This window comes from Chlamydotis macqueenii, chromosome 2 (genome assembly GCF_036417535.1).
Source record: "Chlamydotis macqueenii isolate bChlMac1 chromosome 2, bChlMac1.mat, whole genome shotgun sequence".
Lineage (NCBI taxonomy): Eukaryota > Metazoa > Chordata > Aves > Otidiformes > Otididae > Chlamydotis > Chlamydotis macqueenii.
In genome coordinates this window covers 72,381,214-72,408,185 of record NC_141557.1, presented here as the reverse complement: position 1 = coordinate 72,408,185, position 26,972 = coordinate 72,381,214, and the positions used below count along the sequence as shown (strand labels likewise).

The 26,972-nt window shown below is 41.3% G+C and overlaps 1 protein-coding gene across 8 annotated transcripts in view; it reads left to right on the top strand.

Moving 5' to 3' along the window:
- FARS2 (phenylalanyl-tRNA synthetase 2, mitochondrial) overlaps window positions 1–26,972 on the top strand; it is a 252,522-nt gene that overhangs the window by 79,233 nt on the left and 146,317 nt on the right. For 7 of the 8 annotated variants that reach the window (XM_086740264.1, XM_086740258.1, XM_086740261.1 and 4 more), the window contains one exon: window positions 3,309–3,440. In XM_086740264.1, coding sequence (XP_086596390.1) covers window positions 3,309–3,440 — 132 coding nt within the window. Of the gene's footprint in view, window positions 1–3,308; window positions 3,441–6,170; window positions 6,553–26,972 lie in introns of those variants that run through there. The other variant, XM_086740265.1, reaches the window with a different exon arrangement.

Sequence of the window (26,972 nt, the reverse complement as noted above, 5' to 3'; positions counted from 1 at the left end):
CTGTTCCTGAGGGACTGCACTCCATGGAAGGGACCCATGCTGGAGCAGTTTGTGGAGGACTGTCTCCCATGGAAGGGATCTCACACTGGAGCAGGGGAAGAGTGTGAGGAGTCCTCCCCCTGAGGAAGAAAGAGCAGCAGAGACAACATGTGATGAACTGACTACAACCCCCATTCCCCGTCCCCCTGTTGCTGAGGGGGAGGAGGTAGAAAATTTGGGAGTAAAGTTAAGCCCAGGAAGAAGGAAGGGGTAGGGGGAAAGGGTTTTAAGATTTGGTTTTTATTTTCTCATTATCTTACTCTGATTTGATTAGAAATAACTGAAATTAATTTTTTCCAAGTCGAGCCTGTTTTGCCCATGATGGTAATCGGTGAGTGATCTTTCCCTGTCCTTATCTGAACCCACGAGACTTTTGCTATATTTTCTCTCCTCTGTCCAGATGAAGAGAGAAGTGATAGAGAGGCTTTGGTGGGCACCTGGTGTCCAACCAGGGTCACCCCAGCACAGTTACTAATGGATGTGTACCCACTGGAAGGACTCCTGTGAACACTGTGAGGCTGTGAAATGAGTGTCCTCGGCTAATACAAATCATCTCTGTGAAACAGGGCAATTACTGAGTTTGTACCTAGTGATCATAGTGATCAGTCTCCGTTTAGATTCAGCATTGTGCTTTTTTAAGTGCCTCTGTGTTTTAAGACAGATATGCATCTCCTAACCTCCTAAAATCTCTAGAAAAGATAATTTTGAACAGCATTTCATGGACTGTATGTTAAGAAATAAATTAAGCCTCATCAGGTTAAATTATATAGTACTACAGTAAGCTTAATCTTCATAAATCTTTTAATTCTTTAGTGGTTTAATTTGCTGCATGTGAGCAATGCCCTTTATTCCTTAGAAATATACCGAGCACCAAGACAATATTTTGTATCTAAATAATAAATGTACCCATTTATTTTGTGACAGTCTATGGAAATGCAGTTAGAAGGCTTAATCTTGCTGAAGGCTGAGCACCTTCTGCTTTTCAGTAAAATCTTCCAGAGCCAAAAGTCTGAAAGAACACTTGAATGTCAACTACAGAGGTGTTCCCATTTGTCCTGGCTACTGTATGAATAAAATTATTGTAGTATATGGGATTAACTATTAATTTAGAGAACAGAATGAAGATGAGAGTTGTTTCTTCAGTGTGAAGTTGTTTTTATTCAGATTTTTGTTTGCTTGCTTATTTGCGCTTAAAACAAATGCCTCTTAAGTACTTATATGCATTAAAATTGAAAATTTAAAAAGAGCTTTAAATCTATTTTTTTACATTTTAAAATTTATTTTAATTAAAAACTAAAAGCAGATAAATCCTTTTTTCCCCTAGACCTTCATTCTGAAGTAATCAGAGGATTAAAATTAAACCATTATCCAAATGTTGTTTCTGAACATGAAACTGCTTGAATATTCGATGTCATTCTTGCTGCATTTGCAAATTTTGCAAGCTGAATGAAGATAATTTATACGTGCATGACTTTACAGAGAATGCAGAGTTGTACAGCCCTAGGATTAAAAATGCATTTGTATTGTACCAAGATTGGGAAATTAAAAAAAATATTTTCCACCCACTGTAGTGTTGTATACACATTGCTTTCTTTATCTGTGTAATTTTTTATTGTTATGCAGACAAAAAGCAGTGAAGTGATTGCTGTAAGTCACAGTATGGTTATGAATGGTGTAATTGCTGTTCTGTGTGTAAAATTGTCAGAACACTTTTTTATCATTCATATAACTACCTGAGGTTGAATTTTAGGACAGAAAAGAAAATCTAGAAGTACCAATGCATTTGTTTTGAAACCTACCTCTCTATTGGAAAGTTCGTAACATCCAAAAAAGTTACCTGCAACTATGGGGTATTTTATGTTTCAGCTGTGTATGTGCACTTTTGTTGTAACTTACTGTTTCAGTTTCTGTAGCCACATTTAATGTTTCAGAAGTAATCAAAGAAAATCTAATCCTTGAGGCTACAGAAAATGTTTTAATTTGAAAAACGCTCAGTGTAAATCATGCATTTTCATATTTTAAGTTCCTTTTACGAAACAAAGCCAAAAAAAGTCTGAAAATCAAACCAGGAGTGTTAACAGTTACTCTCACCCAAACAACGTTTGCTGTGCCCCTTATTTTCAAAACTGGACCTGCCTGGTTAGCTGATTAGCATTTGGCTTAACTGAAGGGAAAGATGGCCTTGGGGTTAAGGCATTAGCTCACAGAATTCACAGTTCAGTTCTTTTTTGAATTTTTACAGTTCACGTTTCCGAGATATTTTTTTCCCCCTGACACCTAACATCTAGAAAAAAATTCTTTAGCAAACAAAACTTGTGTAAATCGTTACAAGAACTAAAACTCATGGAATATAATGAGGGCCTTGACAACACCTCTGCTTTTGGCGGCACTGTAGACCTTGCCCTCTTCTGGGGCAGACCTTGCCCTGCTTTGAGATGCCAGGGGTTTCCTAGCTCTGCACAGTGGTACTTGCAGAGGCGCTGAGCTGTGAGGGAGGGAGGGCTACCCAGTGGCACTTTTCTCTTACACTTCACATCCACACAAAGTTAAATTCTAGTCTCCCGGGTCCAGAGTACTCCGTGTGTGTTGTTATATGGCATACCTTAATAATGTGCAACTCTGTGTATATATCTCTATATTTGTGTGTATTAATACCTTTTTAAACTTACATATTTAAAGATGTACAGAAAGAATAGCTGTGTATTTTATTAAGGTTCTGATGAAAAAAAAGTACTTAGGGCTCTGAGCAACCTGATCTGGTTGAAGATGTCCCTGCTTCTTGCAGGGGGATTGGACTAGCTGACCTTTGAAGGTCCCTTCCAACCCCAACTATTCTATGATTCTATGATTCTATACTTGCCTAGCTGATCCATAAAATACTAAGTAGAAATTAAAGACTTAGCTTTTACTGCGAGGAGCACTTCTGGTGCAAACAATGACAAAATTACTGACTTTCCCATGATCTTGGCTCATTTTTGTTTGATGCCAGGTGGTTGCTCGAGTTTGACAGATGATTGATTTGGTTTCAAAGGGTGCTTGAATTACACAAAGCATTTTTTGTATTAGAAAAGACATGGTCATTTTTTCCCACAAGTTTTAAGATTTATTGCCTTGCAGAAGTGTTGTAAATTAGTTTGTTTGCTATTTATTTTCTCTGGAGTGCTGTAATTGGTGTCATTAGTTGAAGGGCAAGTTTTACAGATGGTTGGAGGGATGGCCTTTTAAGCATACACCCTTCATATTTATTTATTTTTTAAACGCTGCTACAGGATTGGAAGTCAGATGGGTGGACTGCTACTTCCCGTTTACTCACCCTTCCTTTGAGATGGAGATCAACTTCCAAGGAGAATGGTTGGAGGTCCTGGGCTGCGGGGTCATGGAGCAACAGCTGCTTAACTCAGGTACTGGAACTCCTTTACTTCATTGACATCTCTGTTAGCAAACACTTCCAGCACAATCGGCTTCACAGTCTGAAATGCTCCCTTCTCCCCTGGTGAGCGCAGACATCTCTGTTCATGGCAGCCACCACAAATAGTCCTGAGGTGAAACACAGCCCTTGCATGCTGTGATTTGAGTGTAGCAATTGAGAGAGCAATCTGGAGCCTGCAAACAGAAAGCTTGCCTTTTATTTTGTGCAGTAAGGAAGACAGACAGATGTCAGCTTTAAAAGAGAGGCTAACTAATTAGAGTGTGCATTTTTCTTTCTTCCAAGAGATGTCAAGTGCATTCATGGTTACGATTTGAAAGTATCATAAGCAAAGAGCATCCCCTAATATTTAGAATATCAGAGTACTCCTGTATCTCTAAAGTGTAGAAAGAGGAATGTGATGTCTTTCATATTGCAGTTTGGTTGCTGGGTAAAATGGTAGGTTGCTTTTTGGTTTTATTTCTTTTATCCTCAGAATGGTTATTTATGAGGTTATAAACTGCATTAAGGGCAACATAATTTATTTTAGTTGGAATTATTATAAAGCAATGTCACCTGATGGTTTTGTTTTCTAAAACTTGTAAGTATGATGGAAGGAAAAGAAAAATTGGTGTTTTTTATGATAATTTTCATTTTGAGAATTTTACATGCTTGTTCTTTCATTAGCTTAGAAAAAGTAATTCTTTGTAAGCCCAGGTCAGACTGCATGTGCTCAGACCTCTGTCATTCAGTATCTTCCAGTACTATTTATTAGGTATGGGAGACTTTTGGAATGTGATCCATTTAATTCTAACAAGTGTGGTTTCAGATAGCCAAGTTATACCCGGTTGATTTTTTTTGCAGCTGGTTTCCTAAGCTATTTTTGTACTTCAGTGTGCTCTAAATTCTTTCTGTTGGAGTCCAAGTATGATAACGGTGAATGGCTCAATTTTAGCCCTGACTGCTTGCTACTGCTTGTTTTCGTCAACATTTGTGTGTATTTTAATGTGATCGTTTTCCTTTTAAAAGATGAATCCTCTTCTAGAGTTTCTCCCCAGTGGGTTAATGGTTTATGTTAATATTCTTTCTTAGGTTATCATGTTCATGGTATGTTAAATATAGTACAGGCTCTGATCAGCCTCAGGAGTGAAGACTACTGTGTAGTATTATTTCCATCAGATGTAATACAGTAATGGCCAGGCTTTCTTCTTGAAAAACTTCTATGTCGCTCAGTTCTTATGTTTAGGTTCCTTTAACATGTGTGAGAAGAGCTAAACTGTGGCCTCGAAACAATTACTTTACATGTGCATGTGTATGTGAACAAATGTGCATGAAGCACCAATGGGCAGGTGTCTACAGCAGTCAAAATTTTCAATATAATCTGCCTCACCTCTTCTTCACCTTTCTGAATTACAGTCTTCAAAATTATATCCCTTCTGCATGAGAACTCTCCTAACTATTGTAATTCTAATCTTGCAAGAACTCATGAATTTAGTAACTCGGGTCTACCCTTGATTGACCTTTAGGCTTGTATTATTAATTAGAACAAACAAACAAAAAGAGATTCACTTTATTAACAAGATATTTTTATAGAATTCAAAGACTGTTATGGAAGTGCCAATCATTTTTTCACTTTGTTTATAGAGGATTACACTTTATGTAGCCATGATTTTATTTTTCTGCTCCTTCCAGTAGCTCTGCAAAAACACTTACCTACAAAAGCTGAGTCTACATATCTCAGATTTTATTGAAGCATTGGAATTTGTTTACCAAAAATGAGGAAAAAGTGTGCTCATAATTTGTGTCAGCTAACAATTAGCCTATTTGGTTTCAAGTAACAATGAGGACAAGGTCGTTCACATTTTCAGTCAGGTAAGGAGTTAAACACCAGTCTGCCTGCGTGCTGCTGCTCTGACTATTCTTTTCTTTAATCCTCTTTTGCAACAATTTAAAACCCCAGTAGGTTCCTGGCATGCCAACTTGCATCTATTTATGGTGAAGCTGAGTTCACTTTACTAGTCTGTAGTTTTGGGGTTTTTTGAGTGTGTAAGACTGCAAGCTGCCTTTGCCCCAAATTGAATATCCAGAAGGCCAGAAAGGAGATTCTCTGTGGAAGAAGGATGAAGGTGAAAATTCTCTTTCCTAGCTCCTTCATCCTTTTTTGCTAGCAGAACTCAAATGCCTTCCAAAGCCATCCCAAATTTGAACAGCAGAATTTTTAATAGTTTCTTTAGGATTTTGGGGTGGTTTTTTTTTTTTTTTTTTTTTTAACATTTAGAATATCCTTCATCCTTTACTTACATCCTTTACTTACATCCTTTACTTACATCCTTTACTTACTACTCTGATCCCTACATCTCTTTGAAACACCAAAGTTTTAGTTTTAAAGCCTTCAATTTTAAATGAGTGCAGATCAGCAAGAAATAGGATCTTCATCAAACTTGAGGAGACTTGTTGACTTCCCAATAAGCTCTATCCTTGCGCCTTTTGTTCTGAATACTGCCTGTTCATTTTTATTGGAGGTTGTGTTATTTTCAGTCAATGGAGATTTCCAGGAAAAAGAAACTGAGATGAACTGCCGGAACAACACTAGGTTTTGGGGTTTGGTGGGTGTTTTTTTCTTTTTTTCTTTTTTTTTTTTTTGCGGTTTTGGGGGGTGTTCAGCTTTTTTTTGTTTTTTTATTTCCACCATTTGTTCACTTATAATGAAATTCTTTAACTACAGGTAAGTATCTCACTGCCCAAGAAGAAGCATCTAACCTCAGAGCTGTGACTCGCACCGCAAACGTACCTCCTCCGATGAAGGAGTAAATGCTGGTGCCTAAGCCTAGATGCTCTGTCTCTCTTCTTTGTCAGATGTCTAGAATAGGCACTGCAAACTTCCCATTCCTCTCTCAGTTTCTTCAAGGCTGTACCAGAAAACAACTCAGTAGGACTGAATGAAAGAGAGAAATGCTGCTCATTTTTTGGCTGTCTAAGCTGATGTTGAAGGAATATTTCACTCTTGATGTGCCAGTTCACCGGGCGAATGCAGATCTTTTCGTAGTGTACTGTATAGCTTGCTGATTAAAAACTGGAGAAGAAACTGATGAGTTTGCAGAAACTGTAGTTTTTAAATATGGTCAATAACATTTCTAGTATTTTGCAGATTTGGATTTTTGTTTTACGGGTATGTTTGCTTGATATCGACTATTAAAATACGTATTTCTGAAATATAGCATTTGCTGGCAAGCATTGCTTTGGCTTCCATAAGAAAATGTTTTCTAAGAGGAAGGAACAGAGCTTTTACCTTCAAAATCATCAAGTCCTTTTGTTTTGTGTGTTATTGGTTGAATACGAAAGACTGGTTTGCAAGGCAATCGGAAACAGCCAGTCAAAGCACAAGTTGGATGTGCCTGGTTATCTATGGCGGTTATAGTTTAAACAGTCAGTTTAAGTCAGCACAGATGAATGGTTTTTTTCTTTTTTTTTTTTTTGTTGAAAATATGTATATTCATATATGAAACAAAACAAAAATGCAGAAGAACTGAAGAAGCCCTGTGGAGAGATGAAAAGACCAGGGACCAGGGCATTAGCCTTAAGCATGTTTTAATACATTGGCAGAAGTTTCTATTGGACTTGCAGGTCTCATAGTGACAACTCCTTGCCCAGAATAACCTCACTGTAGTTCTTGGAGGTTAACCTCCTAATGCAGCAAATTTTAATGGTCTGACAGATCGTATTAAGGTTTCTTTAGTCTCCAGTGAAGAATTCTGTTGTAGCTTTAATGTCCCATGCAATTAGTGTGAAATTTGTGAAGTTGTTATGAGGATATCCTATTGAATTTTTCTGATGCCTTCTTATGTTTCGGAAGGAGCCTTTCTTTGATTTCAACCACTCTTAAATAGAACATGATAGAGATATTTAGTACATGTAAATAGAAATATATTGGCTATAGGCAAAAATTGTCAAATCTGTTCAAGTATATTGATAGTACTCTTCATCACTTGCTTTCTTCCTCTGCTTTTTTCCTTTTGAAGTCTGTGAAGAGTCTCTGTAGCCATTTTTTTTTGTCTGCATGTTCTTAAGAAGCTAGATTTCTGGCTTCTGACATAAATCTACACAGCACAGGTGTGATAAGGAACCCAGATACAAGAGGCAACAGAACAGAACAGCGCTTTTTGTCACAACTCATTGCTTTATCGTGCGTAGACTTCCTCAGTGTTGTATCTCACCCTTGAAATGTCACATTCTTAAAAAGTTAAACCAGATGAGGATTTGCCCAAGAAGGGACAGCCATCCTCATTCTTAGTAATTCACTGGGTAGCACGAATGATGCAGTCTTCTGAACCATTCAGATTTTGTGTGTTAACAGCAAGCAAGGTCTTGGTGCATGGATAAGCTGTAAGAATAATTTCCATTAAAACCAATCCAGCTATTGAGTATTTTTAAAGAGTTGTTCGCACTCAGGAAAGTGACCTGCCACTAACAAAACAGAGAAAATGGTGTTATTTCCTTATTTCTAACAATGATACTTGCCATTTTAAAAAGAAAAAATATACGCTATTATAATGTTTTTATATAATTGTTGAAAAAATGTGCACTACTGTGAAGTTGTACAGAGTTGTGAGGAATGATGTTACATGTTACCCTAAGGCTGATGATGCTAAACTGGAGTAATTATTTACTGTAATATGAACATAGAAGATCATTATTATAATCTAATGTTCAATAAGAAGTATAAAATCTAATTTCTTATACTGTTTAACTTTTCTTTTTTTTTTTTTAATCTTAAACTGTACCTGAATATGTAACTTCAATAGGAATATTATATAAGAATTTTGATATAAGTAAAAGTTATATTTATTCTGGTTAATACTGGGAAAAATATAGAAAATTTACAGTATAGTAGCAAGTAACCCCAGTTTTAGGTCCATGATGAGGATACAGGTTAATTTTATGGTTCTGTAGAATTAATATAAATTAATGGCATATAAGGTATTTATTTCTGTGCTTCGAGTTTGTTGTCCAAGATTTGCAGAGGTAGTGTTCATTGGTAGGTGCCAAAGTTCCCAAGTTCTTATGGAGTTATATGATTCAAACCTTTGAATACAGGACATTGCTTACTCAGAGGCTGCAATCACAGTGTTGCTTAGTACCTGTGAAATTGGAAGCAGTTAAGGTGTGATCCTTTGCTAATTGAAATCAATGGCAATGTTCTCAGTGCTCAATGTTGCAGAATATGTTAGCTGGGGATGGAGGCATGAAAATTGGACTAACATTCACCCCAAAACCAAGAGACTAAAACTCTCAATTGTTTAAACCAAACCAAACAAAAAAAAAAAAACAACCCTTGAACAAATAAACACCCCCTCAAAAAAACCCCTCAAACAAACCAACTCACAAACAAAACAAAAAAATCTATAAAAGATAATTCAATTTTTTTTTTTTTTTTGTAAGACTTCTCGTGATGTTTTTGAACTCCTGAGATATGCAAGAAAATAACCTAAGGGTGGCACACCAGATCAAACCAAAGTTCGGGACATCCCTGTATTCCTGTATCGTGATGGCATCCCAGTCAGGTGCCTAAAGCTGAGTAGAACAGGCATGATTATGCTGATCCTTCCCTGATATGCTCCTGCAGCTGTCAGTTCCTGAGCTGAAAATGATAGCTTTATTTTCAGTGGCCGTTGTGGAATTGTCTTCCATTTATTTGATGAAGTGTTTTTGAGTCCCTGTAAACCTTTACTATCTGCAGTGTCTCGTAGCAAGACATTGGATAACTTAACTTGCATGAGGAATCACTTCCTTTTTGTTTTGAGCAACGAGTTAGAGTTCTAGTTGGAGCTCCTCTCTCATGTGAGAAGATACAGTGAGTACCTGTTTTCTTTTTCCTTGGTTAAGCCACTCAGGATTTGTTTAGATCTCAGTTGTAACTCTCATCACTGACTTCTTTCGAGGCCAGAGGGTCCTGGTCAGACAGTCCCTCCCTGCATGGGAGCTGATCCATACATTCTAATAGTCGTGATCACTCCTGCCTGCATCTTCTCTAGGTTTCTGCTGTAGGAGGCCAGTGTGTAATGTTCAAGCTATGGACATATGGTGATTTCGTAGATTAGCATAAAGACTTTGCCTTCTCTTTTCCTTTTCTGGTAATTCTTAATATTCATTTTGCGATGTTGACCTTTAATGAGCGTTGAGTTGAAAAATGAAGGGAGGTTTTGGTGGGATGACTGACAGAGATAATTGCTTTTGATCACTGGCTGGTGGTTTGAAACATCCTAGCACACAGCCAGCCATCCAGCTCTGGGTGGGAGCTCAGGTTGAGGTCTTGTTTCCTAAGATTATTAATCATGAAGGCAGTCATATTTAGGCTACCAGTAAAAGGAGCTGGTAAGACTTTTCTGCTGATTTTTCTGCCTTCCACATCAGAAGGCAACACTGGTATTTCCAGTCTTAAGAAACTAATTTTTTTTTATTTTTTTATTTTTGCTTGTCAGCTTGAACATAGTAGGGAATGGTGTAGGGAGTGGAAGAGGAAATGTCAGCTTTCCAGCATGAATAGTAGGAGATTGTCATAGCGTTAGCAAGGATATGAGAAGGCACTGGGCTTTCTGTAAGGGAACTTTTTTTCAACAGCTTGCATACAATTACAGTCTTGAAAGTTGCTGGGCAGTCTTGGCCTTCCAATTGTATGTAATATCCTTAATTTATAGTAAAGGTAGTTTCCTTAGTACTGTATTTCTTGTTAATATTATGTGTGCTTCTAATGAAGAAAAAATTGCTAACCTTGTCTAAACATCTTACTGAATACAGTTGAACATGACAAAAAGTTTGTCATAACTTCTGCAAATCGCTGCTTTTGTTTTCAAGGGTGGAAGCTTATTTGTCTTGAGTGTACTCCTTAGTGAAACCTGATCCTTGAAGTGTAAATCTTTCCAATTTGGAAACCCTTCTACAGATCCTGTTGCAGGATTTATTTCCAAAATTTAAATAGTACTTGGCCCAGGGCTGCCACCTTCAGCCAAATGCAAGTCTTAACATGTAGAACTTGTTTGGCTTCAATGCTGCAGTAAATAAATCTTTCTTTACTCATTTATTGAAGATCATCAAAATTGCTGTCTGAGGGGAAGTAACATCTTTAAGTTCTTAACCTGTCCTCTCCTTTTTGTTTTGTTTTTGGCAAAAGGATTACCAGTTTGGACATGGGAAGCAGATCATTATTTAAAAGAAAAAAATATATCAATGTTACCTTGCAGACACAGGACTTTGTGGGTTTTTTGTTGTTTTTTTTTTTTAATTTATGAATATGCTCTTAAATCAAATTTTAGTTATGGGTGAGCTAGGTTCATATATCAAGCGGCAGGGGGTGTTTTGGGGAAGGGGAAATTTAATATCTTTCATCTAGCAGTTTTTTTCCTGCTCAGCTCTTGCCTGGTAAATTACATTAAAATGTTGGAGCAGATGGTGCATGTGGCTTAAACAGTATGCAGACCCATGTTCTGTCTATGCTAACAGCTCTCTGCGGGGACCTTGAAATAGTTAACGCTGTATGTGTCTGTATGGATATCGTGTATAAGGGTAAATATAATGCATTTAAAATACATTCCTGCAACTCTTCAAGGTGATATTAAAGTTACAGAAGTATTGGTGTCTTGAGCACCTGAGGTCTCCTGTCGTAGTTTAGCCCTGCTTGGGATCAAGCTGCGCAGTCTCTTGGTCACTGCCCCCAACCTCCGAGGGAATGGGAGAGAAACATTATAACAAAATCTCGAGGTTTGAGATAAGGACAGGGAGAGATCATTCAAGTTACTATTACGGGCAAAACAGATTTGAGTTGGGGAAAACTATTATTAAATTTATTATTAATAAAACTAGAACAGGATAATGAGAAAGAGAACAAAAAAACAACTTCCCCCTATCCCTCCCTCTTCCCAGGCTTAACTTAATGTTAAATTATCTCTACCTCCTTCCTCCCCGTGAGCGGCACAGGGGGGAATAGAGAATGGGGGTTACAGTCAGTTCATCACACATCGCTTTACGCCGCTTCTTCCTCCTTAGGGGAAGAACTCCTCACATTCCTCCCCTGCTCCAGCATGGGGTCCCTCCCACGGGCTACAGCCCTTTGTGGAACTGCTCCAGCATGGGTTGTTTCTTCCATGGGGTGCAGCCCCTCCAGAACAGCTGCCCTAACGTGGGCCTTCCACGGGCCACAGCCTCCTTCAGGCATCCGCCTGCCCTGGCATGGGGTCTTCCATGGGCTGCAGGTGCATCTCTGCCCCTCCATGGACCTCCAGGGACTGCAGGTGGACAGCCTGCCTCACCATGGGCTGCACCACAGGCTGCAGGGGAATCTTGGCCAGAGGCCACATTACTCCTCCCCCTCCTTCTTCACTGACCTTGGCATCTGGAGCCGTTCCTCTCACAAGAAATTCTTCACGATCAGGCTCAGGCAGACGCCTCTCAGGTTCCCTTCACATCTCCTCTCTTCACTTGTCTTGGCCAGGCCAGGCCGAGTTGGGCCCAGACGGCCGCCCGGCGGGAGGCCAGAGGGTGAGGGCCACAAGACTCTCAAGGCTTGCGCCTCCCTGTCTCTGCCTCCACTTCTGCTTCTTCATTCCTTTTCTTTTTTCTTTTCTTTTTTGTTTTAATTATTTTCCCCTTCTTAAATATGTTATAACAGAGGCGTTATCAGTATCAACAATGAGATTGGCCCTGGCCAGTGGTGGGTCCATCCTAGACCCAGCCAGGTTCACTGGACAAAGGGCAAACTTCTGGCAGCTTCTCGCAGAAGCTGCCACTTGTAGCCCCCTGCCCCTCCACTACACAAAACGAGTACACTTCCCAAGAACACAAGGTAAAACTGTTGAATGGGCTGGTTCTTCACACACAGTACATCCGAAGTGATTCAAGTCTGCTTGAATCTTCACCACTTTGCATCACAAACCTCTCAAGGGTTAAAATCTGTTCTTTTTAGGTCACTGTCTGTCACCTGTTTGACCACATCACCTCAGTACCTTGACATCTCCCAGCCTTTCATGTGCTTATTCTCCTGAAACAGTTATGAGATAGTGAAGTGTTGTCATTCCTGTTTTATGGACTGGAACTAAAGTGCACGGGAGGCTGATGCAGATGCACACACCCACACTGCAGGCAAAGACTTTAGCTGCCTTAGTTAAAGTTAGCTTTAGTTACATATTCAATAAAGAAAGAAGGTCCTCCAGTGTGTTTTGAATATATGGAGCTTCTTTTCTGGATCAGTTTGCTGGGCAGCCTCTTTCTATGGCTGGCTGCAGGGGGAGCCTGGTCTCCTAATATAGGAAGGTACCTGAAGGTAAAGTGAATATCCCACAGAGTGCCTCACATTAAATGAAATGAATGAGAAACTAGGAAGCATCTGAATTTGAATGACATCCAAGGGTCTCAGAAGTTGCCTGTGGCAGAAACTGGAGTTGAATCCAAGCTTTATACCTCAGCTCCTGAGTCACCTTTGTCTTGATTCATCTCAGTGATTTACATTTGCACGTGCATACATATACACATATATGTGTGTGTATAAGTTGTCCTGGTTTCAGCAGGGATGGAGTTAATTTTCCTCTCAGTGGTCAGTGTGTTTTGTATTTTGTATGTGAAGAATGTTGATAAACACACTGAGGTTATGAGTTGTTGCTAATGAGACCAAGGACACTGTTCGGCTTTCCAGGTCTTGCTAATGTGCAAATGCAGGAAGCTGGGAGAAAGACACAGAATAAATGACCCAAACTGGCCAAGGAGAGTATTCCATGCCATAAACGTCATGCTCAGTATATAAGCAGGGGTTGCCTGCAGAGGGGAGCATCTCTGACATCTTGCTCTCTCCCTCTCGCTCCTTTGCTTGCTGCTCGGTTTCGTTTCCATGATCGCTGCTCAGGATGGGCTGTATCAGTCATTTGGACATCGAGTGGTGAGAAATTGTGCATTGTTCATTTTGTATATTTTAGTATCCTTATATTCAGTTATTATTGTAATTTTCTTTTGCTGTTCTAGTAAACTGTCTTCTTCTCAACCTACGAGTTTTCCTTTCTTCCCAATTCTCTCCCTCACCCCACTGGGGAGGGTGAGCGAGAAACTGTGTGGTGACCAGGGCTAAACCACAATATAGGTGTAAAAATAAACACAGAGTGAGACAAATAAGACAAGTGACCAGATAAACACAGAGTGAGACAGATTTGGCCTATTTTTATTTTAGTGTGTGTGGTTTTCTCCACACCCCCCACCCCCTCCCAGTGTAAACAGAAAACTGATTGTAACAGTTGGCTAATTTGAGGGACACTGCTGAGCTGGCAGCCACTGAAATTGTGCTTTGGCCAGTTAAACATGGAGTTGTGTGGAGTTGTGGGCTTTTAGAAAATTATGCAGCATTTCATATAGATACCCACAAATGTATGTACATGGCACATCCAGAGAAGCGTGTACCTAAGAAAGTGCTGACCAGTTTAAAAGGGAATATGTTATAGGGCAGAGGACCTGATTTTCCTAAAATCTGTGTTGATCCAGCTGGTCTGTACACAGAGAGGAGCTGATGGTAGTCACCTGGGTGGCTACCAGCAAAACAGTTAAGCATGTGCTTGACCTTTGGATAGTTCAAGCCCAGACATGTAAGTTCAGGGATGTAGAAGGGGTAATTTGTTGTCCTTAGTTGACTACCACATCTCTTGGCTGAAAAGGAACTGCCCATAGCCAGTGACAGCAGAAATATCAGCTGCTTTCTCGCATTTTCAAACTAATAGTTAGTGCCAACCTCCTTCGTGATTACAAACCTAAGTGATGGTTTGCTAGGCATCCCAGTCCAGCAGAGGGAATAGATACAGCACTAGTACATGTTTACTTGTGAGCTGGGCCGTACCTTGTGCTTTTAAGTTTTTGCAGGATTAGATGGGGACTCTCAGGCCTTTGCAAGTTCAAGTTTCTAAAAAGCATATATTTTTAAATTAGGATGCCTCTTACATAGAAAAGCTATTTCTTCTGTTTCTTTTCATCCCACTTAAAGAAGAAATTGGAGAGAGCTTATTTCCTGCTTTTGGATGAAGATTGCCTTTTGGGTTTGATTTTGTTTTCATTTCTTTTGGACTCACTGGAAGTAAGTCTTGGTCTTGCCTTGATAAGTAAACCAAAACAAGGAAGAGAGTTGCACAGAGGTGATGCTCCATTCAATCAAAGGGTGCATTTTTTAATTTGTTATTTCTTTCTCTTGTTCTGTTACCCATGGCTATACCACCAGGTCTGATGTGTGTGCTGTGTTATACCTTTCCTCCGCCCTTCTCTTTCCTTGTCAAGATAATTTGTATGTTGTCTCTTACTTAATTTACAGCTCTATTTTTTAAACTGTTTTTTCATCAAGTTTTTCACCCAGAAGGAACCCATAAAATTTTTGAAGTGTTGCTTTCTCCGATTTTATTATCTTTGACAGATTCATTATGTATGTTAGAGCTTGTGTTCTTCAACAGAATTAATAGAAGCTCACTCCCAATCTGTGTCTGTTTGTGTAGAATGAACAAATACTGTATTCTGTTTTATGATAATTCTGTTACACCTATTTCTGGGAAATGTGTTATTTATTTACAGGGGTATTTTGTGGGAGATTAAGTGTAGGATTGAATCTTGAAGTAAGTAGCTATTATCGGGCTTGGATGGCCATTTGAGTTTGTGGCTCCATATGATTTTGCCAGTTCAGTATTACAGTAGTACTGTCAATGGGTTTAGAGGATAATTTCCTTTTCGTGGTGCAAGACTACATTTTCAGTTGGAATTTATGTTCCTTATATTCACAATTTAGGAAGCTATTTTGTCTTTATGCTTCATTTTCTCTTGCACAAAAATGTCTGTGAAAAAGGGTTAACTCAGTCTAACAGTAACCTTGAAACCAGCGAGAGTGGTTGTCTGACTGACTGGTGCGAGGTACATCTTTCCATCCAGCGAATCTAAGCTTCTCCCTTGCATATGTGAGGCTGATTTTTAGTCCATTTGGAATCTAAAAGGAGAAAAAAGAAGAGGTGGGAGAATCCATAGTTGCATCTTCCAGAGTTTCTATTTCCTTTGAAGCAGTTTGTCTGTGTGTATATATTGCCTCTCCTTCCCTTTAGTTTTTTTTAATCAAAAGTAAATTAGAGGTTTAGTAATTCACTATGATTTGTCTTCTTGGAATCCAGCAGGAGGACTAGAGCACAACACACAAGAGAAGGCTAAATAATGATGGATGTAGTTTATTAAGCAGCTCCCAAGTAAAAGAAAGTGCTACTCTCAAAAACCTTGAAGAGCAGCAATTTATAGCACAGAGAAGGTGTTTTCCTTGGCTTTATTTATGCAAATGAAAATACAGCTAAATAATAGTATTGAATTACTACACTGTTATGTGATAAGTGCTGAATGTTTTTAATCAGCTAGGAGTTGGTCCAATGAGCCTAATATAATTCTTCATCAGGCTAGGATACCCTGTGGGTTTTTTGTTGCATTGCAATATTCAGTTTTGCTGTTCCCAGAGCATTTATCAGGACTACTCAACTGAGGGTGGAGAAGATATTTTATAGGCATAACTCTAACTGTTCCTGACTGCTACACAAAGCTCAGCTGAGATTAAATCAAGCATTTCAGGAAGTATTTCTCTTCACTAGATCGCAAATACAAACTTGGTTTCTCATTTCTGGAGGGAGAGGTTGTTGTTAGGATGTTTTTATCATGCATCACTTCTTGTCTTTCAGATTTCTAGTTGGTGAGAGGAATGGGTGAACGCAGGTCTCCTGCATGACTGCTGGAGGCTGAACACACGCCTCTCTGCTCTGCTATTGTATTAAGAAAATAACAGACCAGTGGTAGTGTATGGGAGGTCAGCCTTCCCAACTCCATACCATTTGTCAGAGTCTCCAGTCGAGTCATGAGATGCATGTCTTTATAGGGAAGTAGGGAAGGGAAACCTAAACGTGTAATGTAGCTGAGGGAGAGCGGCAGCTTTCCAGTGATGATGGCCCAGTTGTGTCAGGAGGCCAGGCTGAGCCAGTGGCACCAGCCTCTCATGGCTCATTTAGCCAAAGGCTGGGAAGATTGGAGGCTGGGAAGATTGGATTGCCCAGCTGTCTGTGTGCCAGTGCATACTGATCCACGGCTGACCAGGCGGGCGAGCCTTGGCTGGGAACCTTTGTTTGAATTGTGTGTAAGCAAACACAGAACAGCTTAAGAGCCAGAGTTTGGCCACAGCTTCTCTGTCATCACTGCCTGCCAACAGAATAACCTTTCATGTTGTTATAAACTCTAGCTTTGTAAAAGTATATAAGTCAGCTCCACTGGTGCCGTTTTGGCTTGTATTACAAAGAATAACTTAGCTTCAGTTTTGCTTGGGCTTCATCTTCAGATACACAGATTTGCTTTCCTGTTCAGCATTCATAAACAGGCAGTGTCTACAAGAACTAGAGGGGATAAAACCTACAACATGAGAATTAAAAGGTGTTCAGAAGGAGGTGATTATGCTGTGAGGGATAGTCATGTTTCCAGAAGGCAGGAAAGAGTCTAGAACAGGTTTGGCATCTCCATGCTGCTGGAAGGCATCCGCGGTACAGCTACGGAGAGGAGACAGCCTGTTCCAGGCAGCGTACTAGCCAGTTTTGAGCGGGATCTGGTGCTGCACCTGAAATGAAGCAGGGAAAAATGCCAGCCTTTATTAACACTTTTCCCCCATGTAAATAACAGTGACAGATTAATAGATGTTAAAGCAACGTCTCCTTTTTCCTGAACAGAACGGATGCCATAAATTTTGTGGCCTGATGACTATGCAGTGAGTATCAGTAATAATTTTGATCCTAAATATTCTGGCAGAGTCCCAGGAAACTTTTTGTATATAACAACAAATGGAATTTAAGAGGTAACTGTGGAAGTTGTCTCGTACCTCTTTTCTTTTTGACCAAATGGAGAGTGGAGAGGGCATTTGGATTATTTAAAAACTTTAGCTGAATATTTGAAAATCTTGGCAAGTTCTGTATTCTCTGGGTCAAAATGTTGGCTTTATTGAGAAAAAAGAAGAAAAAAAAAACCCCAACAAAAAGCCCATAAGCTGGTGGATACCATTTTAGAGCTATTCAGCTCCTCCCCCTGCAATGAGCAATAACTTTTGTCTCCTCTTTATCTTAAAATTGTGAGAAGACAGGAAAAAATAACAAAAGAATGTTTCATCCATCCCTGAAGTTTGAGTTGCTCATTCAAAAGTACCAGTCTTCTTTATGCTAATGACAGAGATTGTCACTGACATTTTAATTCAGAGCTTTTTCTGTTTTTAAAAAAAATAATTAAGGTGGATTTACTGAGTTTTCTTTCAGAGCAGTGATTGACGCAAAATAGCAGTGGGGATTATAATAGAAGAAAAGTTAGTAGGATCCATTTAAATGAGGCAAGAGACTCCAGTTAGGACTTAATCTTTGACTGGATGGGTTGAAAAGTATTTAGCTAATGAATTATTCCAAAAGAAGAGGTGCAGTGAGGGGAATCCTTTTCTCATATTAGTTTAGACCTGCTTAGCGTGTTTCAAAAGTGACAGTCAAAGGTAAACTCCTGGCTTGGACTCCTTTTTCCATCTCATTGAAATACTTTCTTAATACGATACTACTGCATGGCTCACAGCGGAAAGTGTAATTGCCAAGATATCTCTGCTACTGTGTTAGAACCCATCATATCACAATCAAGATGGGCAGAATTACTCACTTTTATAAGTGCTAAATAGCTTTTTATTGTTACTGAATAAAAACTGGTGATCTTAGGAAAACTGTACTCTACCTGTATTCACACTTGCTGCTGCTATTTTTCTTTATTAGTAAAAGCGGGCAGTTCATCTTACAAAGGAGAGGCTATTTTTTCTAGGGTGCTGTGCGCACAAGGGGCAGGTTGTGCTGTATCTGCACTCTTATAGTTATTTATTTATTTATTTGTATGGTTCCTTGCCATCTGATGTTCTGGCTGTGTTCAGAGGAGGTTTAGTAACTTACCTGGATTGCAGCTCTTGCACAGAGGTGCATGAGCAGTAGGAACAAAGGAAGTGGGCTTTTACAAGAGCCACTCCAGAGCAGGTAGCTGGAGTTCACTTAAGCCACCTGAAGATGCACTAAATTGTACAGTAGTTTTTACAGTTACTGTGCTTATGTTGCTAGCAGCTTTCAGATATCAATAGTGAAGTGGAACAGACTGTACATAAGCATTTGCCATGTTCTGCATATGGCTGATTGGAGGAGCTGAAAGCAAACAGTAGACAAATGTTGTAGCATCCTCTGTAGATTTCCTAAGTTGTTCTATGCCATAGTTGTTCTACGTGGAGTTTTTTGGTTTTATAATAGTACCCAGGTGATGAGAGTGATGCACTGGTGAGTATCCGGGTTTTTTAAAATGTGGCCTTTTGAGCTACTGTTCTAGTGGGACAAGGAACAAGCTGCTGCTTTGTTTTGGCAGCATGTGATGCTGAGTAGAGTTGGTTCCAGCTCAAAAAAAAAGATTTGTGCTGTTTCTACTTCTCTACTGTTAATCAATATCAAATAATCTCGGTAGAGACAAACCTGTACATCCTGGGATGGCGAGAAAGAAGCACTCAATATTATATGACTGTAATTCAGTGAAAAGCAAATAAAGTTATTTTCATGGTGCCCCATCATTAGTTCTGTATGGGTCATCTTTGTGGCCGTCACAGAAGCATTAAGTCTTAAAAACAGGGAGGGAGAGTAGGGGAGTATGGAAGATCATCAGTGGGCATAATTTTTACATACACATGACTGATAACTGATTTTTTTTTTAATTATAATTACAATACAGACCATTATAAACACTGGTGTCACCTGGAGTTTTCTACCAGATACCTTTAAGAAAATGGTACTTAAAAACAAGAGAGAGTGCAAATTAGAAGATGAGACAGATGGAAACTGGAGTCATCTAAACCATTTAGGGGCAGTTGCAGAAGTAGTGCAACCAGTCATTTCCTATAGACCTCTGTGGGCTCTCTAATGTCATACAGAGAAGGGTCTCATGTTCTTGCCTCTTCTTCATGGGTCAGTAATTAGATCAAACTTTTTTAACAGCCATCAGAGACCTCCCCTCTTCTGGTGTTCTTCATTAAATTGTTCATCGAGTTTAAAAGTTTTCAGGAGAAGGAAGGGAAGAGCAGCCACTTGCAACAGGCATGTTCCAGAGCGTGAGATGAGGTTGGTGTTGTTTTTGTAGGGTAAATTAACATAATCATTCTTAGAGGTGGAAACACAGTCATAATCATAAAAAAAAAATGCAGATCCTTTACTTCATTTGTTTTCAACAGACAGCCTCTTCTCTTCTGTGCGTTCCACCACGCCAACAGGTGTGATACTCAGCAGTAAGAGAAAATCATTAATTCTTTCCTTGAAAGGCTCGACTTTGAAAAAGCCAGTGTTCCCCTACAATGACCTTCTTGCTGCCTTATGATACTCTGCAGGAAGAGAAAATCAGCAACTCTTTCCTTGAAAGGCTCAAATTTGAAAAGCTAGAGTTTCCCCTTCAGTGACCTTTTTGCTGCTTTACTCCCATCTCCCTTTCATTATCTCTCTTCTCATGGGGCTTGAAGAAAAATGCGTACACCTTAAGTTAGGGAAAAGCTCTGTGACTGTACAATTCACAGGTGGAGTTTAAGGAAGGTGAACTAAGGGGCACTGAATCTGTAATTTCTTTTATGTGTTCCACACATTTGTACAATACAGAGCTGGCAGAGCCTTCCCAGGCTCCCTGGAGACACCCAAAAGGCTTTATAGCAGAAGGGAGTAATTGCAGCAAGTGTGCTGCCAGCTGAAGGACAACCCCAAGATGATTTTCAAACCACAGCTGAGGAAACTGTGTCAAGGAAGTGTGACAGCAGGGGAGATGCCTGCATGAGCTCATCAGCTCTATTCTCCACTACCTGTGGAAGTCTTGTGCAAGACACTGAATTTGGAGGGTGTTCTGGTTTTGTTGGGTGAGGGGGTTGGCCTAAGGTGGCAGCTTCTGTAAGAAACTGCTAGAAGTCACTCCCCTTTGTTCAGTGGACTCGGCCGGGCCTAGGGAGGACCCGCTGCTGGCCAAGGCCGAGCCAATTGGTAGCAGAATGTCCCATGATAACGCCTCTGCGATAACGTATTTAAGAAGGGGAAAACAGGAAAAAAAAAAGGGAGAAGATGTGAAGCAGCTGAGCGAGGGCAGAGAGGGAGAGGCGCGAGCCTTGTGGCCCTTGCAGGCCTCACCCTCTGGCCTCCTGCCAGGCAGCCGACTGGGCCCAACGCGGCCTGGCCTGGCTGCAAGAAGTGGAGAGGAGATGAGAAGTGAGTAAGATGTAAAAAGGATCCTGAGAGGCGTCTGCCAGCCTTTTGTGAGGAACGGCTGCAGACACCAAGGTCAGTGAAGAAGGATGGGGAGGAGTAATGCGGCTCCTGGCCAAGATTCCCCTGCAGCCTGTGGTGATGACCATGGTGGAGCAGGTTGTCCCCCTGCAGCCCATGGAGGCCCACGGAGGGGCAGAGATTCACCTGCAGCCTGTGGAAGACCCCACGCCAGAGCAGGTGGAGGCCTGAAGGAGGCTGTGGCCTGTGGAGGGCCTGCTGGGGCAGCTGTTCTGGAGGGACTGCACCCCATGGCAGAGATGACCCACGCCGGAGCAGTTTCATGACGGACTGTGGCCCATGGGAGGGACCCCACGGTGGAGCAGAGGAGGAATGTGTGGAGTTCTTCCCCTGAGGAGGAAGGAGCAGCACAAAACATCGCGTGATGAACTGACCGCGACCCCCATTCCCTCTTCCCCTCCTGTGCCGCTCGGGTTGCGGGGGAAGGTAGTAGAGATAATGTTAAGCCCGGGAAGAGGGAGGGGTGGGGGGAGGTTTTCTTGTTCCCTGTCTTATTCTCCTGCTAGTTTTAGAAATAAATGAGTATTTTTCCCCAAGCCGAGTCTGTTTTGCCTGTGATGGTAACTTTAAGGATTTCTCCCTGGCCTTATCTCAAACCTTGAGGCATTTTTCCTTATATCATCTCCCCCTATTCTCTCAGAGGGTGGGGGGAGCAGGAGAGAGACTGCATAGTCTGGTCCCGATCAGGGCTGAACTATGACAGAGGGCTAGGATTTGTCCTAAGCATTGGTTTATTCCTGATTCTGGACACGTCTTGAACAGGAAAGGTGCTTGGCGGGTGACTGAAGGCCTCTGTCGAGGGCCTGTGACCTGCTCCACTGACTTTGATTTCTTGCTCAACTCCCAGAGTGGTTTGGATAATCTGGCGTATGGACTTGCTTGCCATGTCTACAGGGTTGTGAAATGGAAGCTGAAGTCTTGCTCCAGGAGAGGAGAAAAGTATGAGGAGGAGACATGATGAGGCTAAGGGTGGGATTGGAGTAAAACGCTGTGTTAGGATTAAGTATGAGGAGTTGACCACTGGTGAAAATGGGGAATAGAAAAAAGAGTAGCTGTTTCTTGAAAGCTGAAGTTTAATACACAGTAGCAGCTGTAACTTGAACAGAGAAAAGGTGTGAGGAATCACACTGTCTTTTTTATTTTTGGTTGGTTGGTTTTTTTCCCTAAATTAGATTACAGGGGATTTTGGTTTTGTTCTTTTAAGGACATGTCACTAGAAGAATTTCAAGGTAAGCTAGTATATGGAGTATATGGAAGACCAATGTTTTCCCAAGACCTTGCATTCCTCTTCTGCTATTGCTTAGCCTTACTAGACAACAAGTTTGCTGCAGTGGAGTCCTACCTTACTTAAAAACTCTTCACTCACTGTTGGCCATCATGCAGATACCCTTAAGATGTGATGCTTTGGCTCCGATCCAGACGTGGATCACTTGTTGCAGGTATCATAGCTTTGAGAAGGTATTGAGGTATAGATGTGCTAGCACTGTGTCCTCTTCAGCTGCTGAAGTACATCCATCTGAAACCTCTGTTTGATGAACCCGTTGTTTTTTTTGGTGGTGTTTGGTTGTTTGTTTTTTATTTTGTTTGCTTTTTAAGGCATGTGGAGAAAACAGAGTTGAGAGGAACATTGCCTCTGGCTGTCATTGGTGAAAGAAATGTGGCCAGTCTTTGTTGTTCTACTTAGATGCCCTCTGTTGGATGATAATAAAAAAGGTGCTGCTATGTAGTGCTTTTCAGCAGCATGCCTTAATAGTTTTTGTAAAAGGGGTATTATTAGACATGTTTTACAGAAGGAGAAGCTGTGACACAACTCAGCATAGTGATTTGTCCCATGTCACCTTACCATTCACTTGGAGAGACACTGGCTTTCTTTGGTTGGTTGTCCTCAGTAAGAGCAGCATTACTGCTACCTTGTCATCTTCCACTTGAAAGGTAACTCTTCACTTAATGGGTTTCTTTTTATGTGCTTTTTCATGACAACATCTTTTTCTGAATGTTTTAAGCTTGATCTCTGGCTCAGAAAATTGGCTAGTGCTGGGCTTTTCTTTCATTTTTCTTTTTACCTGAGAAGCTCTGAGCTGGAGGAAGCAAAACAAACATGGGGTAAAGTATGTTCCAATGTTAGGTGAGACCTCCCTGAGATTCACAAGTCTTTTTTTTTTAATAGCCACAAATTTTATTTTTGCAAGGATTGTTTTCAATTTCTGTAACGTGTGATTGGCTTGGTGCGCTTGGACTGATGCATTAAAAAAGGTTTGGAAAACCCTCCGAAATTGCATGTTAACGATTTCTCTGGAATTCAATGGTACTCAAATTCCATATGTTACATTATAGTTAGTATGATTAGATGCTGTCAAACTAGGCAGGATTGACGTGTATACGGGCTATCAGTCCTCATGTGTCAAGATGATCACTGACTACCTGAGTTATGGCTGCTGAAACATCACCTGTAGCACTGTTATTGCATAATTAAGCTTCCGGTTTCTGTAGCTGGCAAAATACCAAAGCAGTCAGATCCTTAAGGCTGATCCTGTTGTGGAAGATTCCGATGTGTGATAAAATTGCTACCTTTCCAAATCGGTTCTCAAACATTTGGATTTTTTTCTAAATACATTTTTAGTCTTGGTTATATCTGCAGAATGGCATGCAATTTCATATAGTAATATATCATCTGTCTCTGTCCTGGTGATTAGTAATCATGTACGTACAGTATGTAGCACTTTTTCTGCACTGAATAAGATTAGAGCGCAGGCATGCTTACTGATAAAAACTGTTTGATCTGATTTGGTGTTTGCTTTCTGCACAAAAGTTGCATAGTTAACTGCATGGAAGGACTGATGTCTGTATTAAAACTATTCAATAGGACTTGCTTGAACTTAACATCTCTATTGCATTCACAGTCTTCTTCAATTTACTTGTGTTCAAAATGGAGATAATAACCTATTGACTTTCCACTGTTGTTTCATGCTTGATTAGTAGTTGCAAAATGCTGTCATACCTACTGATGGAACTCAGTCAGCAAGTGCAAAGTAGCCTGGGAGTCAGTAAGTGCAGAAGTTGGTTGAACTAGAGTTGCCCAGCCTTGGATTTGAGTGAGGAGTAAGCAACCCATGGCATGGATGGTGGCTTGTAAGCAGATGCCCAATGGTGTGCAGTAGGGCTATCATAACCTAGGGAGCACGGACTTCTGAGAGAGGCACAGCCTCTGACTCCTGGGAAATGTGAAACCCAGCAGGCCATAGGAAGAGCTGTCTGATGTGGAAGCAAGATGTTGATGAGAGGGGTTACTGATAACATCTTGTCTCTTTGAAAGGTAGCAGCATCCGGCCTCTGCTGAGTACTGACGAGCATATGCTTAGTTTGGGATGGAAAAATACGAACTAGTACGCTGCCCTTTTTAAATGGACAGCCCTGCTCAGTCTAGGTGAAAGCTGATAGAGCTGCTCCTCCGGTAAAAAGGGCTGGTAGATGCTGTGCTTCCAGAGGAGGAGCACCTCTGCTGGGAGGCGGTGGGGTTTTGTAGTTAATGCTATTAATTGCATCAGTGCAAGGAGCTCACAAAAAGGGACTACTGTTCTTAAGCAAATAAAAAGTACAAAAGAATTCCCACTGCAGAGCTCACAAAAACTAGCCCTGACCTGGCAAGTAATGTGCAAACACAGTAGCAAGTGCAGGAAAAACTGCTGCAGATTGTCACCTTGGGCTTCCTAACTAAGGTAGTAGACTTCTGAGTGTTACTGGTCACATTGCTGCCAGTGCGACTGCCCAGAATAATGTCTCTGCTTCGGTGTCGTCCAAGGTCTGCACTGCAGCCACACAAATCAGACCTTTGCTGGGCATTATTTTACTAGTACATTTTCATATTATTCTTTTTACTGACTTGAAGATAAAGATATATGCTGACAAGGCTTATGCTGAAGAGGTCTGCTTTAGCTCTCTGATAAAAATTTAGGACCATTGTCTGCCAAACAAACTCATTTTGAGAGGTATCCAACTTGAACTGTTCCAGAATCCATTTGTCATTGTTTCTTAGAAGCTTTTGATGTTTTTTATGCATTTTCAATCACTGCTTACAGCACTTTGTAATGTTTTCACAGCACTTGGCTTGGTGGCTCCAGTCCTTTGCTGCATAGGTTTTTGGTTTTTTTTTTTCACTCTGCTTAAAACGTTTTCTGCTTCCAGCAGCTGTGACTTGTGCCTGTCAAGGTAAAAAGACAGTCTTTTTATTGCTGCTGCAAATCTTTCTGCACTGGGTGCTTATAGGTACCTAGCAATACAGCAGCCTCAAAGCCAGCAACACTGGTTGTAAAGATTATGTGGGGGCAAAGTGAGACTAATGCCTATTTCCAGCCCCTCTGGTGAGAACTGCTTGGAGCAGAGAAAACCCCCTCTGTCCTCCCCAGCATGTCAAAATCTGGCAGCTAGCTGCTAATTGCCTTTACAGTGATTCACATGCCATCTGCCATTGCTGGGATCTTTTGTCGTCTATGGTAGGCTCTAGGCGGTTCCATACACTTCATGTGGTTCTTCCGTCAGTGACACCGACTAAATGCAGCATGGTAATAACAGCTACACTGCTACGTGCAGAAATTAATTAAGAAATTATTTATGTGTTGTCACCCTTTCTTTTTTGGCTTGGAGAGGACAGCATTCTTTGGGATAAAGAGGGGAAAAAAAGCAAGAAAGATTTTTTCAGTTGTGTGCCACTAAGGGTTCCCCCACCCTCACAGAAAGCAACTTATGAATGGTGGGAGAGAGCTGTGACAGAGAATAAAAGTGCAAAGGATTATTACCTGTATGTGTATCACACCTAATCTGCAACCCAGGGGTGAGCAAAGGAAAGTGTGACCTCCTTGCGCAGTGGCTGGGGAGGCAGCGGGAGCTCTGCTTGCTGGGAGCCCAGGCAGGGAGAGGTGAAGGCGCTGGTCCTGTCTCAACTTATGTAATGGTTGCATAAGAGTGCTGGTGCCGTGACTGTCAGAAACACACAGGAAAGACAGGATTTTTCCCTCCCTCTCTTTCCTTATGACTTGAATCAGAAGCCAAGTCTGAGATGCTGTTTTTCACTCCTCTGTGTAGCTGGGGATTCTCTCTCCTCCACTTGGAGGAAGCAGGGGGGCTCCTGCTTTTGTTTAATCCTACCTTGTTTTGCTCTTAGTTCTTATTTCTCTTCTTTTCTTTCTTTTTTTCTCCTTTGCCTGCATTTACATTTTGATGCTTACTGTTGCTACTACTATGGCTTTCAATAATTGTTTTATCAGCACTTTCTAAAGCATCTGGATGACTGCTGAAATGCCACCTTGTTTTAAACTGAGATGCAAAGCAGAGCTGCTGCAGAATCTCATCTGGGTTTCCCCCCCCCCCCCCCCCCCATTCGAGACTTCTTTTGAGGACACTAATACGTATTGTCTATAAGGAGGCGCATTGGAGGTTGTCATACACCTCAGGCAGCACAGGCTGGCCTGTGTGATGATGAATAAATTAATCCGGGAACAAGAAGTGAGAAAAGTGGCAGGGATGCTTTTTGCCAGTTGAGCTGAGGGTCAGTTGGTTCATTCAGCTTTGGTGGGCACTGGGAGTTTCGTGTAGTCCTCCAAACCCCTGTGGCACTGATCCTTAGGGCTGCTGGTGAAGCGGTTTGGGGTTTTTTTTTGTTTGTTTTTTTTTTTTGTTTTAATTTGGCTTTGAAGCAAGAGAGACGCTTTCCACTCACCTTTTTATTTCTGGTTAAATGCGTGTAATTAGCCGGCTCCAGAAAAGCGAATGGTTTTTGTGTGACCTGGTTCGCTGGTGCTGAGGAGGTGACAGGAGCCATGCCTCAGTCAGCCGGAGGCTTCCCGCCGGGCAGGCCCGGTTCCCCCGGCGAGGCCTCTGCCTGGCAGCGGCGGGCAGCGAGCGGGAGCGGGAGCTAGGCCGCGGCCCGCTGCGGCAGATGAGGGCCGTCCGTTGCCATGGCGATGGCTAATAGGGCTGAAAGGCGGGGAAAGGGCCGGCCCCTCCGTGCGGCACCGTGCAGGCTGAGCGGAGAACAAGCTGCCCGGAGGGCAGGACCCCCAGCCCCGCCACCCCCGTCAGCCGTCCCAGATGGAGTTTTAATTTCCTTCCTCTCCCCCCACCCCATTCACAGTGCTCCCTCCTTAAAGGCA